The 18,888-nt window shown below is 31.9% G+C and overlaps 1 protein-coding gene across 37 annotated transcripts in view; it reads right to left on the bottom strand.

Moving 5' to 3' along the window:
* The window catches only part of LOC111046754 (CUGBP Elav-like family member 4), a 433,104-nt gene that overhangs the window by 19,829 nt on the left and 394,387 nt on the right, over nt 1–18,888 (bottom strand). For 15 of the 37 annotated variants that reach the window (XM_039434497.1, XM_039434478.1, XM_039434476.1 and 12 more), the window contains 6 exons: nt 18,326–18,440; nt 14,960–15,115; nt 10,925–10,996; nt 8,284–8,391; nt 5,807–5,884; nt 2,870–2,983 (listed from right to left, as the gene is read on the bottom strand). In XM_039434497.1, the coding sequence (XP_039290431.1) occupies nt 2,870–2,983; nt 5,807–5,884; nt 8,284–8,391; nt 10,925–10,996; nt 14,960–15,115; nt 18,326–18,440 (643 nt within the window). The remainder of the gene's footprint in view (nt 1–2,869; nt 2,984–5,806; nt 5,885–8,283; nt 8,392–10,924; nt 10,997–14,959; nt 15,116–18,325; nt 18,441–18,888) is intronic. The other 22 variants (XM_039434487.1, XM_039434489.1, XM_039434488.1 and 19 more) reach the window with 12 other exon arrangements.

The following is an 18,888-nucleotide window of genomic DNA, read 5'->3' as shown; positions in this document are numbered from 1 at the left end:
ATTATGTGAATGTAGAAAGCACATATTATACTTCAACTTCAGCTTAAACTATAGGCATGCATTTTGGATTTGTTTATTGAATTTGAGAGTTTTTGCATTATGTCACACAATATTGTATTTTTAATTTATCATAACAAACGCAAAGCAATCCTCAATTCAAACGCTATAAATAAGCTTGATATTATTTTTGACGCCAAATGGCGTATAGTTTATTAGCAATAATTTCCAAGATATTTATTTAAAAATTTAAATTTATTTTTATACTGTAGGTGGAACAATAAGGTCACATTATGCAAAAACTCCTAATTAATTCATGCAAAATACGTAATATATAAAATAACATGTTATAGTGTATATTCAATTATTAATTATTGGATTAATAATCACGATTGAATAATTGTTGTCACAAAAATTTTCTGAAACTCGGTGTCAAAGAGCTTTGTCAATCTCTTCAAGACAAAAATTGTTATTTTCGCACAAAAAATATTCTTACAGACTATCAGGATTTAATATGAATTGCAAATTCTCCTATATCATATTAAAACATTCAAACAAACTGGGACAGTAACACCAATAAAGCTTGAACATTGAAAAAAATTGTTCAAAAATGCTTAATAAACGTGCAAATATATATTTATAATATTGTAGTACAATAAACTAATAGTGTACGGTACAACAATTAAAGAAGAACGATCGTAGAGAATAGAATATTTAAAAATAGTTATCAATTTCAATATATTTAAAGCCAAAAATCAAATTTCAATAATAATAAACGCACATCAATAAAAGTCAATGATATAAATATTTACAATGAAAGTCCTTTTATTATTGAATTAATTAGCTTGATTCAGGTAATAATGAATATTTCCGTATAATACTTAGTTGATAAAGACATTATCAACTCGAATTTTATCGATACTTAAAGACATTATGATAGAGTTGTCACTTTGTCACCCAGGGTAGGGCTCATTTATCAGAAAACACCTACACAAATTTAGTCACGATTTTATCAGTCCGGCATTAAAACGAATTCTGTGATAATTCTCGTTCAACGAGATTAATTAACTAGGTGAAAAAATGAAGTCAACAGAAAATTATAAAGTATATCTAAACTAGATTAAAACTATGTAAAGTGTAGGCTACAGAAAAGCATTATACCAACCTTTTATCAATAGGTGATTTATATTTCACCCAATATTGATACCCAATAGAATTTGTCAGACGAGCCTGTCTTTTAATTTCGAAACCAGAGAATATTCTGGAAGGAGCTTTCGGGAGGACAAAAAGATTCTAGTTGAACCATGTCTATTGATAAAATGTATACAGAGTCTATTCTGCACCAATGTTCATGTATACTTCATCTGGTTTTGTTTTCAGAGATTTATTTTCTAGAGTACAGAGAGTATTCCAAGAGAATACATGCATTGAGACTTCTAAAATATGGGGTAATGATTCAATTTTATCTAAAAAAAAAACTCACGCCATATGAAATTTCATTTTTCTATAACCTATTAGAGAAAAAGGATGATAGCTTTTTAAACGATCTCTTGAATGATTTCTTTAGTATCTTATACCTCGCTGGGTTTTGAGAAATATGGCATACACTTCAAACAGTTCAGGAATCATCACTAATGTTGCTAATAATTTATCCAACGGCAACCATTTTCTAAATGTATAAGATTTTTTCCCAAATCAAATCTAGTTTTCAAGGTTGAAAGGGGCAGATTGCGTTGAGAAAAACAGCTTTTCTACTAAGTGGCATCTTATAGAATTCATGTGAATTCCCATGAATGCCACAAAATCATTTCTTCAGGCATGAAGAACCCATATTTGATTGAGCGCATTCTAATTTTGTCAACTGCAAGAAAGAGACAAGGAGACTGTTTCATAAAACTAAGAGTCCAGTACGGTACTTTACTGGATTATATGATTATTATTGGATTATACAGTACTTACTGGAAAATATTATTCTATTTTCACGTTCAGTGAATAACATTTCGGTGGAGTGGGTTGTAGTTCTGGCACCTCAATTAATTATTATAGATATAGAGCTCTGCTATAATATGGGAACACCTAACTCCAATTCTCACAAGAAGCTTCAAATGAGAGCCAATTTAAATAGTAGTTTGCCTGAATTATACCGTAAAACTCTTCCAAGCTTTTGCAACAGCTCAATGCATACATTATAGGGAAATTTATTCGTGATTTCCCTATATTTATGTAAAGACTTGAAAGTTTCATGAAACAGAACCCTGAGATTTGTTCCATAAAAATTTAGAAGTCCTGCAATATATGAGAAAGGCTCCCTTACACTGGACGTAGATAGTGAAGGGAAATATATGTTTATGCCTTTAGTGCCTTAATACTACAGCGAGGAGTGTCTTAAGAAGTGTGATTCACTTCAAACTGTTCGCATTGATTGAATGGGTGGGGATCGTTGATTTGATTTATAAGAAATGCTGACAGTTTGAAAAGTGTTTCACTCCAAAAATATCATATGTTATAGTGTTTGTTATAGTGTTTGGGAGATGGCAGTCCTTTCCTTTTAAACAGTACTTGCACATTTTAGTGAAACAGGCTCCTGGTGTTAACAAAAACCGCCACCCTATGAATGGATAGGCCTAACCATATTGCAAACTAGCATTCCAACTTCCAACCGACTAACAACTAATATTGCACTTTCCATTTCTACTAAAACTCTTGTGAAAAAGCATTGCAAAGTTGTAATATCTGCTGGCAAATCTGTTCAAACAGTGTATTGTGACTCCAGCAGGGTGTATAGTAATTGCATTGACTATCTATCGACTATTGGGCATCCAATACTAATGATGCGAGATGAAATATACAAGTTTTCCGAACGTTTACTAACCAAGGTCCTTGCTAACCAATCCGGCTCTCTCTCCTTTTGCGCCATATATATCCACAATGTACGGTGAATTTCGGTAGAAGTCAATGGGAGACCCATTCACTCCATTGAAGTGTACTGCAAGCAGGAAATTTGTTTAATTCGGAGCCAAATCGCCTTAATATCAAGCAGGAAATTTGTTTAATTCGGAGCCAAATCGCCTTAATATGCTGGCGCAGCTCAAGCTATTAGGCCGTTTGCAACTGAATGTGCCTCACTACTAAGCAATTAAACTATTAGCACGTGTGTGTCGCTTTCTCATCAATACTACACTAGATTCTAGGAAATAATAGTGAAACAGGTGGAAAAACAAATATCATTTAAAAAACGATGTGGTTCTAATTCTTGTAGATTAAAAAAAATTAATGTTCTTGTCTATCTAAAAAGAAATGTTTTCCGTAATCAACCTTTCAAACGATATTTTAAAACTTTTGTTTGCTCCTCCTGTAACCTTGTGGATCACTGAAGAGGAGAATCTTGAACGAGTAGAATTTCATCACCGTATTTCTAAATTTATATTAGCTGACGCTGTAAACTTGCAGTGTACTATAATGTTAAAAAACTTTGATTATAAAATATTTTTCATTGATATCCCTACATTATTGGTTGAGATTGAGATTAATAGTCGCGCATTCAAAAAAATTAACTTCAATTGTTTAAAAATTATTAAAAAAAGACTAGTGAATAGCCATTGACTGTAATATATAATGCTTTATATACGATTCTATTGTATTTTAAGAAAAAATCTCACGAAAAGATTCAAATGGGAGTCAAGCATTTAAAATATTCAATTAGTTTCCAAAAGGTCTGAATTAATTTTAATCAAAGACTAAAAATCGTCATCTAGATAAGATAAAAAATGTCCCAAAATTCAAATTTCATACCTAATACACACTCAATATACGAAGTAGTCTATTTCTTCTCTAAATTGCAGTATATTTTACATTACATTCTAATTTTAATTTAAATATTTCAAGCCAATATTATTATCGAAGTGATAAAGTGGTTGATAACGATTGTGAAAGAGTATTAAATTTTGTTTCGAAAAATGTACCTAGGCCTAATGTTTCCGAAATGATTTTAATTGAGTTGAGTCTTTTTTCTTGAGTTGAGACCTGAAAAAAGGTCTGTCACCAAAAGTGAGAAATGTTAAAAATAAATTACAGTTTATTCAATCACAAGAATTCTGGAAGAGCAAAGTTTATGTTGGAACAAACTATTTAAACTTATATTCCAAGTTCGTTGATATTAAATGTAATTTTGGAAAGCTGATGAACGTAAGATTTGAGATGAATTGATAGTTTACCAATATCTTGCTAACATGTTATCCTTCCGTAGTACCGAAAATATTCCCCTCAAACCCAATAAGATCGATTCAACTAATGAACTATGTGAGAAAAACAAATAATTTGATCTCTTATTTTCTGGAAAGAAGCTGCGACTGAGAAAATTATATTTTCATTGGAGGTGACTCTGAATCATACAAAAGATTAGTGTAGTAATTAGTAATTATTAGTGTGGAAATAGTTGATTAGAAACAACAATTATTGTGCAAGAGCAAAATTAAAAAAGAAAAACATTCAGATTTTTGTTAGCAGTGTTTGTAAACAGATAGACTTATGAAATAAATAACAGGAAAAATTAAAAGACACATATTATACGAAAATATGAACAACAATAAAAAACAAACATATTTCCAATCAATAGATAAAAAACAAATTATTGTACATATAGAACAGCATAGCAGATACACCATCAATTATAAGTAACATTGAGAAAGTAATAAGTAATACTTACAAATATTAAGACGAGAGGTTAATTTTCTCTTGAATTCAGTTTTACATTCTCAATAAGTCAATAGGAGTGTACCTAAGTGACTAAAATGTCACTGATGATCATTTTTTCTTTCTGATTCATGCATGAATGATTTGAAATTTACTATTTACTATGACTTTTTCCATTATCAATTATTTTAAAAGTGAGTGTTTAAAGAACATTTGAATCATGAGTAAAATTTCATAATCGTATCTGTCAAAAATGTGATGAAATCTAGGAATCTCTAGCTCTTTGCAGAGCACAACCATGTTATAGATTCATAAAAACACTATTTGATTTGTGGAAAACTGATACTATGATAGAACTTGCATATAATTGAATAGTAATGTGATAAATTTCTACAAAAGAGTTATATTTCAATGTTAGTATTGAACTATTGTTATGATATCAAATGATTGAAGAAACTGCTGCTCCGTTAACCCTTTGTAGGTCATGTGATTCAATTGGTGAAATAAAATTTCTGATCTTGTGAAAAATAAATGATGACATCGCCTAATGCGTTGAATGTTTGTCCAATTATGATATTTCTGCAATAGATCTAAAGTATATAAAGAATAGCAGGGCAGAGAAGTTTTTCAATTGGTAAAAATAGAAACTCGGTAATTTAATAATGGAAACGAAATACCGTATGTATATTTTTATAGCATAAATAATCTAAGGGTTTGAGTGGATTATTATCCGCAATTATGATTATATTTTTGTTTATGTTGGCACTACTGTTGATTTGCATTTATGATGAATTTTTTGTGTATAAATCGCTGAAAGTTTCAAGCTGCAATTTAAATTCCAACATCATGCTGTTATTAATGGCCGCTTCACTTTCTATTTGCACAAAAGAAGAGCAACATTCACAGATGCATTTTTATTAGGGAACCAAATCCACTACTACTTCATCAATTGCTAAGATTATACTTGATAAGATTTAGAAAATAGCATTATAGAAAATTTATTTTTTCCCAATTAAGATTAAGTTAATATGAGTGAGCTACAAAGGGTTAATCGTTGTGAGAGCAGTGGTGTTAAGTTATGAGTGGCGGTGGAGTGGAGTGGAGTGATTTGGCCTACCTTCGCGTTGCGTTGCGGCCAGAGTAGCCAGAGGCTGAGGCACTGCCTGCGCAAACTGACCGTAGACGGCTGGAAACGCTGTCGAAACACAACACCGATACACAAACACAGAACACCCAAACAATCAATCACCGAGTAGACATCAGTAAAACACCAACAACAATAATTACCATCACCCTCCGCTTTGTACAGTTCGAAGGAGATGAGAAAAAGGAAAAATAATGTGCAAAAAGTGGTTGCACAAATCATTAAAAAAATACACACGCACACGCACATTTATCAAAGAAAATAACACAGAGAAAGTAACAGTCTAGAAGTAATGTAACATTTAACTCCACAAACTAAATAAATACCAACACAGTTTGTTGGTAGTTATTGAGTTTGTAGAATGGATCAAATCCAACATTTAACAACTACAGTGGAACATGAATTTAAAATTATAATATCAATTTATAATCATTTAGCTTATAAGAGTTCTAAGAAGACAAGAGATTGCAAATCAACATGTTTTTGGCAAACTTAGTAACTGATTTATTCCAGTACTTTTGATTCACTCGAAAACAATAATAATAATTTTAAAGATAATATTATATAAAACATCAACATTCACAGAAATTAAGTTGGAAGGATACTAAGAGTACTAAGATTACAGTTACTAACATTGACAAAATAGAATGCTTCAAGAATTGTTTTTTTTCAAAGGAGAAAACATTAAGCTATGCAATTTTGAACTGAAGCTATCATGTTCCACTGTATTTATGCCATCAATTATAGTATACCATGTAACAGTGATGCTGACATAAATGTCATGCACAACATCAATATGCTCCATTAAAATATATTTATATGAAAAGCTGCAACATCTTGACACAAATTCTTCTAAAACATTAAAAAAAAATACATTTATTTTAGACACATATTACATCTAACATGCCTTCTACTCAATAATTTATTATGTCCGTCGATTTTTATAATTTAAACAGATAAAGCAAGAACAATAACATTGACTATACACAACAATTAGAAGAACAAGGAGGTAACAACATACAGTCAGCTGAAAATTAAACTAGGTTACTTATTTTTAAATATTTCAGTAGATTATTGTATTTAATTTCAAACGATTTATTGAATTGATAAACATATTTTTTGGAAAAGTATCAATACAATAAATAAATGGTAAGTTTTTTAATCATCAACTAATTAGCTTATTTTATATCTGCACAGATAATATGTCATTAATGCAAAGTGCATTATATCTGCACATGATCATGACTTGAAAGTCATATAGATCACATCAAACTATTTATTATATAGTTGACATGCCACGAGAAAAGTCCCAGAATATTCTATAGGAATGCCCACTATATCCTACTAGTATACTTAGAATGAGAAGTAATCAGATAATAATTCGAAACATCAAACGTATATGATCACACCTGAATTACAATAATTCACTGATTATATTCAGGCTACTATGACAGTCAAGACAGTAAACTTGTCTGGCTGTTATAACCATAATAGGGAAATATTTCAATTGCCAATATATTAATTAGCAACAAACGATTGTTAAATCATAAAATGATTTGATACTTTGGAAGAGTGATGAGATTTGTTAAATTGATGGAATAAGTACAAATCACTCATGGATGAATCTATTTAATTCAACCACCTCAAAATTGCCTCTCCCTTCAATAATTCCATCCTCTCCTTGAACTGAATCTCAAAGTAGTTGTAAAATCATTTGTTTTGAAATCAGATGTAAATTTTCATAACTTATGAAATAATTTACATACAGTTTTTTCAACCGTATCATTATTACCATTATTTTAAGCATTATCAATAGTAATCTCAATTTACATTGAGAAAATCAAGGATATCAAGGGAAAGAATACTTTTGTTAAATGTAAATCACTTCAAAAAATTAATTCCAAGTTAGTAGTGTACCTAGCATTTGGAAAATTATAGCCTATGAATGCTAAAATTATTTTCCTTTTAGCATTAAGTAGAGAATGAGCAGTATTTATAAGTAATATTTGAAGACAGAAGAGTTCAATGACAATTTTATATTTCTGTATTTTTGTTAATTTTATTACTGAAGAAAACAAAAGTGTGCTTCTTTTACTGATGATTTTTATGTTATACAAGCTATGTAAAAATTAAAATTGATTTGATTTTATTATTCTGAACATTGAGTCAGATGGGATTTGGATTTTGGATGTATTATAATCAATTATTTGAATTTAGATAATTCATTTTAAAGGATTAAGAAACAATTCCTGTCAGTCAGTTAGAATAATTTTGGTATATTTATTGTTATTCCGGAGATATAATGCTGATCCATGCAATGAGGGCAGCAGGGGCCCTGGATAGGAGAAGGAATAAGAGTGACGGATCCGGAAGCTGTATCTTGGCCATTTTCGGTCGGTCAAGGTGCGTATGCAACAGATAGAGGTTTTTTGACAAATAGGTTGACTTACCAACTCCAGGATAAGGCTGCATACCGGGATAAGCGGCGGCGTGCTGAAGAGTTGCCTCTCCATTGGCCAATCCGGGCGCTGGAATCGACAAATGAAGAGCATGGGCATCTACAAAAAATTTCAAACAGCATTTTCGAAAATCGCAGTCTCAAGTTTTGTCACTCAGCAAATAGAAATCGAAAACGTAACAAAGTCATTAGTAAATAATTCAAATTTATCAAGAATAAATTCATAAAATCTGGAAATTTGATGGAGAAATTCGGTCAATCACTTATTGAGGCCACATAAGCGTGAAGCTTGTTTGTAACCGTGGATATTGTGAACATTGCATGGATTGAATAAAGAGATTAAAATAGAACAAAAACGATTCTCTGCTCAATCAATGAAACAACACAACATCTCAAAGAATTTGGAAATGTACAGTGTATATCTAGGTATTTGAGACTCATGAGCTATATATTTGTTGTGTATCTGCCATACGCCAAATAATAATAATGAAAAATAATGTTGTGTATATGAACAGTGGAGGAGTTCTAGAAATTCACATGTCATTTCGAAAATGTTGAACATAAATTTAATCATGTTTTGCCATTGTATGCTAAAAACATACTGTTCTTGTTGATAAGGTAAGGTGCAAAGTAACTGTGATAGCATCTTTTGCAATATTTTTCGGTTCTAAATAACTACTCTCTTCTATTCCACGTCTGGAGTTGCAACTTCAAGAAAATCTATTAGCTTCATGTTATGAGACTGTATTCGAAATACTGTGTTCTTATGAGGCTAACATCGATTACACACCAACATGTGCCACAATTAACATCCATGCTGTTGCATTTGTTACAACACTACATGTAAAACATATATTTTATTCGACATTCAATTACGTTTCTTTTGATGGGTCTTCTCTATCATGAGAACCACCTCTGGAGTTCTCAAAAGAGAAAAAGTTTTAAATATTATAATGTTTTTTAGTTCAGTAATTTAAAACATAGAACACCAATTTGCACTCACATCAATGACACACCACATTACATCATGCAACAATTACGGCACAACAATATCAATGAGAACACGACAGACAGATAAGTATTGCACATCAAGTTCCTTGAGTTTATCTTTTTATTCATTTTGAAGGCAAAATGGAAGTTAATTGGAAATTAGGATAAATAGGGTTGGAATAATAGATTAGCATTTAGATTTTAGAACATTAAAGATTAGTGATCTGTAGAAAAACATTTTATTTTATAAACTACACGTCCCAAAATAGCTGCTGTAAAGACTCACAATACAAGAATTTATGAGAAAATCAAGGGAGATTGAATTAACATAAGTTTTGGATTAGATCGTAAAATATATAAGGATAAATTTACTCAATTAGGATGATGTTATAATGATTATAAATCTTCACCGCTGGAAAATCAAGTAATCGTCAATTAAATGTGTATTTTTCTTCTAAGTAGTTAGTCCCATTATGACATGCGTAATAACATACAAAAGTTTTTCAACTGTGAGTTTCATTATTATGGCAATTTGATATTCCGTTATGGAATTTATTTAGTCATGCTTCAAGCCAAAAACTTTGGGGGAGGGCGGAAAGCAGCAAACCAGTTGCAATTATTAAAAGTAAAGGAAGCAGTTGTAAATTTTCTTATTTCTACAATTTTATTTTCAATATATTTCCATTATTGTTCAGTCATATTGTACATTTCAACGTGATGATTTATTATCTACATTTACATTCATATTTATTGATGCATTATGGTTGCAATGGCGGAAACATGAGAAATACAACTAGGGGGGATAAGTTTGTTGTCTATCATTTTTCAATTTTGCTGCAAGTTTATGAAGTTAAATTTCATAAATTCAATTTGAGTTCATGGACAGTTTTAATTTTGTAGTAATGAGTCATGCCAAATTAGTCAATTACATGAGAATGTATTCGAGCTTCTGAATAATGAAAGGTGAATGATACTTAGCAATGGAAAATGCAGTTGAAAGCACTGAAATATATTCCAGTAATCAAGTTGATTATTCATTGATCCTCAAGTTTGTTAGGCGAGCTGAGCTAACTACTGGTATATGATGAAGAATGTGTTATTATAGATAGCATTCAATATAGATAGCATTATTATTATTATTGTTTGGATTTCACTTGACAATATCAAATTTTCATGCGAGGCCAGAATGCATTAAACGAAGCAAATTTTGCTTCCACAAATTAAATATTTTTAAAGCATTGATTCAAGCAATGGTGAATTCTTTCTATGGTTTACATTCATTCCATTATGCTTATATTATGATTAAAATTTATGCTTAGAAGCTTATCATTTCTCGGTAATATAGGGAGTCTGTACAGATACAAGATTCAACCCCAAAATATTTAAAAAATTTATTTCAAGATTCTCTATTAGAATATGAAATAAATTTCAAATTACAAGATTGCAATTCTAGAGATTTAATTGTGAGGAGATAACAAGACAATACGCTGTTGTTACTTATTTGTAAGGATATGATAGCATTCTACTGAGTTGCATTGACGTTCTAAAAAGCTATGTACATCAGGCATCTTACAGTTAAATGAATGACAATGGGACAAGCTCTGATATGTACAATACTTTTGGACATTTTTAAGAGAACTTACTTTCTGCATCATGGTGTAACATAAGCGAAGGAAGACCACCTGATCGAAAGATGCATAAGAGCTCTTCATCTTCTGAAAGAAGACAAAGTGGTGAAATCAAGGTATCTACCTACGGTACTGATTAATTATGCATTCAACTAAAAATAAATGGGTTTCTATTCGTAACTGTTTAATTCATAGAAGCAAAAAGTTTCAAATTTCCAATAAATCTGAGAGTAAAACTTTAGAAGCACTTAGAAGTTTTGCCAATAAAGATTAATACCGTACATTTATATGTAGATAAGATATTTACTTCCAGTAAAGCTGGGAGCTGGAAGCAAGGTGTTAACCATGATAACCTTCTTCTGGGTGAAATTTCGATTTTTGTATTTAAACTACTGACGTTTCTGAATAAAATAATGCAACATTCATTATACTAAGAATGGAACAGTATGTGTATACGCATTTGTTAGGGCAATTGATATTTTAGTAGATACCAAAATCAGATCAGGTAAGTTATTCAGATATTACAGTTAATCAAATTTGAATGTAAGTACTGTACATTGATTTCATTCTAATTTCTTGATTTCTTATATACCATAGTAGTTTTGATTGATGGTGGTATGAATTGTTGTATTTTTAGTGTGTGTTGAAAGAGTTAGTTTCATGTGAACCAGATGCAGAAAAAGTAATTATCATAAGATGCTACCGTACACAATATAAGGCTACTTGGCTTACCAACTAGCCTACTCTATGTCTAATTACACCAGATTCTCTTTATTCGAAGACTCACGGAGATTTTTGAGCATTGTGAATCTATTCTATTGTTTAGGAAGAATCTTTGAATTCTAAACATACATTCGTTTCACAGAAAATCGATCCCGTATATAATTGGACAAAAACGGGAGTTCTAAAATGGAAAAATGTAAAGAGTTCAAAATTTAACTTGAAATAGTTTTTCGCTTCCGAACGAGAAAATTCATAGCCTTTCTACCTCTGATCCTTAGAGTCCTCTGGCATTGGCCTCAATAATAATTGGCCTCAAGGTATGATATTATAACAATTTTTAAAATTATTACTTTGAATATGTTAACTATCTATTTGGAGGTGTACGGTCGTCTTATGTTACTAAGTTTCCCTTCAAGAGTTATAATAATCTAACTTTCAATCTAAGTTGAATTTGTCTGAGGGATATGAGAATGAATAACAATGAAACTCGAGTGACTACAAGTAATAAACCGGTGCGGTAACTCAAGGGCTTACAAAAAAAGTTGAAGTGATTATACAAGGATATATTATTGAATCTGATAGCATGAAAAGTTACCTTTGATTCAATATGTGAATCAACTGAACATGTACTCTGTTCAAAGAGAAATCCCATTCTCAATTCTGTACTTGGCCACCCAGTTACGCAGTGCACTTTGCTATATAAGCCTTTACAGAAACAGATTTTTTTCTCAAAACGTTTTCTCTATGCACCTTTACAGCATTTTCTGGTTGCTGCCTACAACGATGAACTTCAGGTTTATTCTCATTGACGATTCAATCGTCAAAGGCATGACAGACTATAAGCTCCCTTCAATATTCACTTTTATACGCCTCATATATTTCATTATTCTAGACCTAAACTCGGGATATTCATCATTTTATAGTTGGAATAGCAATTCTTTTATTTCCACGCGTTTGATAATTGTTTATGTGGATATTAAAAATTTGAAATAGTAAATATATATAGATACAATAAAAATATAAATCTCAGTACCCTTTCAAATTATATATAATAGATGAAATGGAAATACCAACTTGTATTTCAAAGTGATTAAATGACGGTTAAATGCCACGAGAGTCAATGAGAGAATCGGATTACGTCTTTAATCAGTACTTCACGGTTAAACTTCATAAAATGTTCGTGCAACCGAGCTTAAGTTGTTCTTAATTTCAAAGTTCTTTGGAATATTCAAGCATTTGGTTCTCTGCCTAATAGTTATCTTGTAATGTATATTTTGAAATCAACAAAGTAACGTTAATTTCGTGTCGCTAAGTTACGCTATCCAATGCTAACCATGTCAAAGAGCACATATATAATGAGACAATTAATATATTGTTTGATTCTGAGAATAGCCTGGAAGACATGCCATTTGCACGAGAGAAAGTGATGTGTACTGAGAACCCATGTCCAGCCCACTGCTAACAGAGTGTAGTTGTATATTTGTACTGCCTGTGCTGTACTATGAGAGAGCACTAAGTTGATGTTTTGTTAAGAGCACAATGTGTTGACTAAGCACACATTCCTAAGAACACAATTCTGTTTTTAGAGTAGCTTCCATTACAATTAGTACCATCCGTATTTAATAGGGGAAGGTTGCCAGTAGGAATTTGGATTTCAATCTTTATTAAACAATACTTCATTGAAAAACAGTTTTACTTTTGTCACATCCACATTTATTAGATTTGTACACAGGACTGCAGTTTCAGCTGAATATGTTTGGTTTCAAATCTAATAAAAGTGGATGTGACTAAAATAAAACTGTGTTTTTTAAATTATGGAGATATTCCACAATATCAATAATTCTTATGTAACAAATAATGTTATCAATAATTCATACTTTAATAACATGTTGTGATTCTCAACAAACATTTCTGTAAAATCAGATAGTCTTATCTCAGCCTGGGAAAATCTACATTACTTTTCTCTTCTACCTATCTGTTAGATCAAGAATGAAACCCACATTGTTACTGGAACCTATTCAGATGTGAAAGAGGTTACAAAGGCCCTACTTGGGACTCTACCACCTATCTGTTCAGTCAAAATCAAACAGATTTATCTGTCCTTAATATTTATTGGAATGTTTAAGGGTGACTGTGTCCTCAGTTCTTTTCTAAAAGCCTGTCCAGTCGAAAATGAATACCTAAGAGATAAATGATCCTGAAATTCGTTTCGTAACGTGTATGAGGTTATAGTACTCCACCTTTTAGATTTATATTATCTGTTTGTTCAGTCAATTATCAAACAGCTGAACATCAAACATCACATTGAGAAACACACAGATTCACAAAGTGCTAGTTCAGTACCGAAGTCACTTTGGTGAGCGAATACACTAGTGCCAACAAGAATGTCTAGGTTATGTTGGGTCGAGTAAGATACTTACGTGCTTTTGTAAAGGAAATGTGCTCAAGCTTACGCACTGTTTTGATAAATCTGTTGATTGTCCCTTTTGTAGGAATTGGGATTGAGGAGGATTAGTTTGGAAAGATGACCTAACTGTTCAATCTTAGATTATAAACTGATCAGTTAGGTTAGGTGCTGGACAGGTTATAGTGAGGTCCACGTATGATAAATGAAAATGGAAAAAAATCTTTACTAGGCGGAGTTAGGACTTTTAAGTCCTCTCTACCACTCAACCTCGAAGAAGTGGAGTGATAGTGAAGGAAGGTAGGAGAATAGCGTTGCTAATTCTCTGCCTGCCACTGCCTTTTATAGAGGATAGCAGCTGATACCAGTATGTCTGATCAAATATCAACTGTTTATTCTTGTTAAAAACATTCAATTATATTTTATTCGTCAATAAAATATATTTTTCAATGATTAAATAAAAAAAATCATAATTGAGATTGAATATACTGGTGACTAATAATATTTATTTTTTAAAAAGACGAGCTGGTAACATTGCAGAGCTAGAAGAGAATAGTGCTAGGCTTATCTGTTTTGTCGAATGGTAGATACGGATAGCAGCACCAATGTTGATTCGTGGACCTCTCTTTAGTCGAATTCAGTGTGTGTGCAAATTAGAATCAAGGATGATTACTTTTTGGAACTATTCACATAACAGTGTTTAATCTTGGATTATAGCCTGACCAGTTATGATAGGTTAGGTTAGGTACCATACCACATGTGAGTATTATACTTGCATGCAAGGAATAGGTTATGAGAATGTACTTTGTGAAGACACAAATGTTCGGACCATCAACTTAACATTTATATTCAAGGAGGATTTTAGTTGGGACCATCAACCTAACATTTAGATAGCAACCTGATGTGCTAGGTTGGGTACTTACGCGCTGGATAGGACTGTGGAATGCCGTTTGTGTAGACGTTGGGGTCGTTGGTGGCTGGCTGGCCGTTGGGCGTCTGGGCGGCCATGTTGAAGTTGGGCATGGTGGGTGACGGCAGGCTGGGCATGGCGCCGTTCACTGGCTGGCCTGAGCCCACTTCTGAACAACAACATATCAAATGAATTACTTCAAAATAGGCATATTTAATTTATTCCCTATAAAATTAGAATCAAGTAGACAAAATTCAGTGGAGTAGATGCATGAACATATTATTTTTAATAATATTCGTATAGCTTCTATTGGTGGGGAGTACCTGACGGAAGTTCTACCTTGCCTGAATATGTAATTGAAGCCGTCAATGGGCCTAACGACTTTCATACTTTAGCCGGGACCGACTGTTTAATGTGCCCATCCGATAACACGGGAGTGACCTGGTCAAGAACTTTTGGTAATGAGCGGTTTTGAGCCGCTCATTACCAATTATTGTTCAATCATAATGATCTCAATATAACGTTGAATATCATTTAAATATTTGAGCGCCACTTCTAAAACAAAACATAATAGGCCTATTAGAAGAATAACCCAATCACTATATTATATAAATAACTACAAAACAATAACTGAACATCAAATCGAAAATGGGTCAAAATTATGATCGGGGATCATTGTTAACTTATTTTAAAGCTTTCTATGTTGTATTTTTCAACTTATTATTCTATTGTAGCAATAAGCATCTTTTGTGTTTCTACTATGATTTTTCTTTAAGCTACTGTAGTTTAGTGCTGCTGCATATTCTATTTTGTAAATTTGTTATAATCTTACAATTACTTTTGTCAAATATATGAAATTAATTCATTCATTTATTAAAGGTGATGAACTAGATACCAATATTGAATAAGCCGACAAGAAATGAAATACCAGCTGAACTGGAAATTCATTTCCTTGAAAAATGTGTTCATAGCATCTAGATACAAGTGCATCTTACAAGAAGTATAGAATAATAATTGATATATATGAATAATAGTCAATCTTAAGTTTAGAAAATTGTAAAAAAACTAGTTCGGTTGCTTTGCCATTATCAGTCTCCAGTGAAGTTCACTTGTTTCTAAGAAACAAGATGAATTCTTTCCTAGATGAATAATATTGTAATAGAAATAGCTATCTAGTTTCTCAAAAATGTTGTGATAAACAGGTTGTGACATTTTCAAGTCGTATTGAGATTTGTTTACAACGGTGCCTATTGCATGACGTCGACGGGAGTAGGAAAATGTCCACCATTTAACCATCGTCGCGCTCTCTTGTTCTCTATGCTCTCGCTCCCGAAGTGCCATCATTAGCACTAGTTTGCGCAAGGCTTAATTCCGAATTTATCTTAAGAAACAGGGAAAATTACAAAATATTCTTGTTTTTAGTTTTGGGGTGAGTCGATGTTTCTATAAATCATGCATGAAGCCGATTAGCAACATAAAAAGCTACAATGAGATGAGTCTTCTGTAGAGGAAAACGAATAGAATAAAATATGATTGCCCTAGAAATAGAGTTATGTTCAACACCATTTTTGAAGAACTGAGTCATATTATGTAGTTCAGTTTGTAGTGTAGAATCATACTATGTAGCCTACAGTATTATGCAGTTTATTTATGATAAATTATAATAAGTATTGAATAAATTATCAGTAGATTGAATAAAATTTGAATTTGAAAAAAAAATATTCCCCATTGTTTTTTGTCAATTATATTATTATCTGCGTTAACCTAAAGATTTTAATAATCGACTTATAACTTCAAATAGGCTAAGCATCTACCTAAACCACAAATTTAATCAAAACAGATATTACAAACAAGCTGTATCTGTGATATGTCACAAATGAGTTGTATTGGAATAATCCGTGGGTTTGACAATAACGCTATTAAAACCATGATCTGTTTCATCAACTGTGACGACAAATAGTGAAATAGTATATCAAACTCTCATCCCAACTTTGAACCTCAAGAATTGATTGATGAAACGTGAGGTAAAGACAGATCGTTAGGTGTGTTAGATCTACTAACACACACTGAGGATGGATAGAAAGTGATATAGTGAGTTCAGAGACATCCCCATATACGGTAACTAGTTTGTTAAATATTAGTTCGTCTTGCGTTAAGATGTGGTAAGACATCAAGGGAAGGCGTAGACCAAACTTCGGCCAGAATCCTTCCAACTGTTAATATTACTATTCCCTCCCATAGAACGATCCCCGCCTGATAAACTTTCCATTGAGATTTGTAACTTTGATTGAAGCCCAAACTTGAATGTGTTTATTGTATTCAACGCATTACTCATCAGACTGATTGTTCGTTAACATATATGCCTCCAAACTTCTACTAACTAATTTAAGCTTACATTTCTCATACAGTACATAAACTTTGGAAACATATGCGCACACTTGATTATTGCGTCATTCCATATAATTTTCCATAGTGATAAACTAGATACTTTTCAAGTACTGAGTCACTGAGTGTTATTCAAGTTGGTTGCTAAGGTGTGGCAGCAGTAATAACTTGGTGCTCAATCTACATACTGATGAATTACTGACTTGGGATCAGGTTTGTAATTTTGACATGTTTCAGTCAAGATTCAATTTCAAGTATGAGGTGAATGATTTTCACATCCAATAAATAGTTGAGGTGCAGCATTCAGATTATTGGAAAATTGATGTTTTTGATTCCTTGATCTTTTCAACTAATTCAAAATGCAAGATCACAATAGTATACCGGTAAAAGAGACTGAAGTAAGAAAAAAAGCTGAAGCGAATATTTCTATTCTAAGACTGTTTGTTTATTGTATTCATATCGTTCTCGATGCACCTAGTAGACTAGAAATGATTACCTAATAATTTTTCCATTATTTGCGCCTTTTCAATTATATATTCAAATTTCTGGCGAATCATTGTATGGCAATGCTTGTAGAGAAACTACATCAGGGTTCTATTAACAAATGGTGTTTTAATGGTTTCAAAAAATACAGTTAATGAGTTTTCTTATGTAAAAGCTACTCAAGTTTTACAATTATTTGTACAAAGTTTTATAAAATTTGATTGGTTTTACAAAATTTTACAATGTTTAGTAAACTTACATTTCTAGCTTGTTATGCCAAGACTGCTTGATGACTTAAAGGGCACTCTGAATTTCATTTTGAGATTGTTAGAACATAATTTTTCAAATAAATTACCTATATAAAAAACTACATGGTACGATTCATCTCATCTTTTATAAGCTAGCCTATGTAGCGCAGTGGCATTAACTTAGCAAAAATAGTTGAAACTCTCATTCAAGCTAATGATGAATAAAAACAGTTTGAGACAAGGAATTATTTGAGTTAATTTACCTGAATTTGGAGGAACAACGGAATTGGCAATTCCGTTGAGTGTGGCATGAGTGGCCAAAGCAGCCATTGGGTTGATGTAGGTTCCTTGAGTGGCGGCCATTATCGCAGCTTGTTGCTGGAAAACATTGATAACATTCAAATTATAATTTTCTGTGGATGCTAGATATTTATAATTGCCTAGTAGTTTTTCCATCTTAATAGAAATCAGTTGAAACATACTACTGTTTAAATATAGAATTACTGACAGCACCTAGTAGGTCCAGTGTTCAACCATTGAATAAACCCTTCTGTCATACAGGAATATCATACACCTTTGCATATATGTAAATATATTCTCTGTTCAATACACGGAAAAGTTTTGAATATATATTAATTTATGTTGTTCGTCAAATATTCAAGTTAATAAATAAAGTTTGTAGAAATTATCTCAGCTAAGTTTATTGGAATTCAACATGATAACGTTGATTGTTTAATACTCACATCTCAATACCGGTAGCTCCATTTCTTTATTTTTCTATTATTGATGTGATCACTTGATAAATGCACAAACTGATCTATTCTAG

This window comes from Nilaparvata lugens, chromosome 8 (assembly GCF_014356525.2).
Source record: "Nilaparvata lugens isolate BPH chromosome 8, ASM1435652v1, whole genome shotgun sequence".
Lineage (NCBI taxonomy): Eukaryota > Metazoa > Arthropoda > Insecta > Hemiptera > Delphacidae > Nilaparvata > Nilaparvata lugens.
The sequence above is the reverse complement of the archived record's forward strand: the minus strand, read 5'-3'. Positions and strand labels throughout refer to the sequence as shown.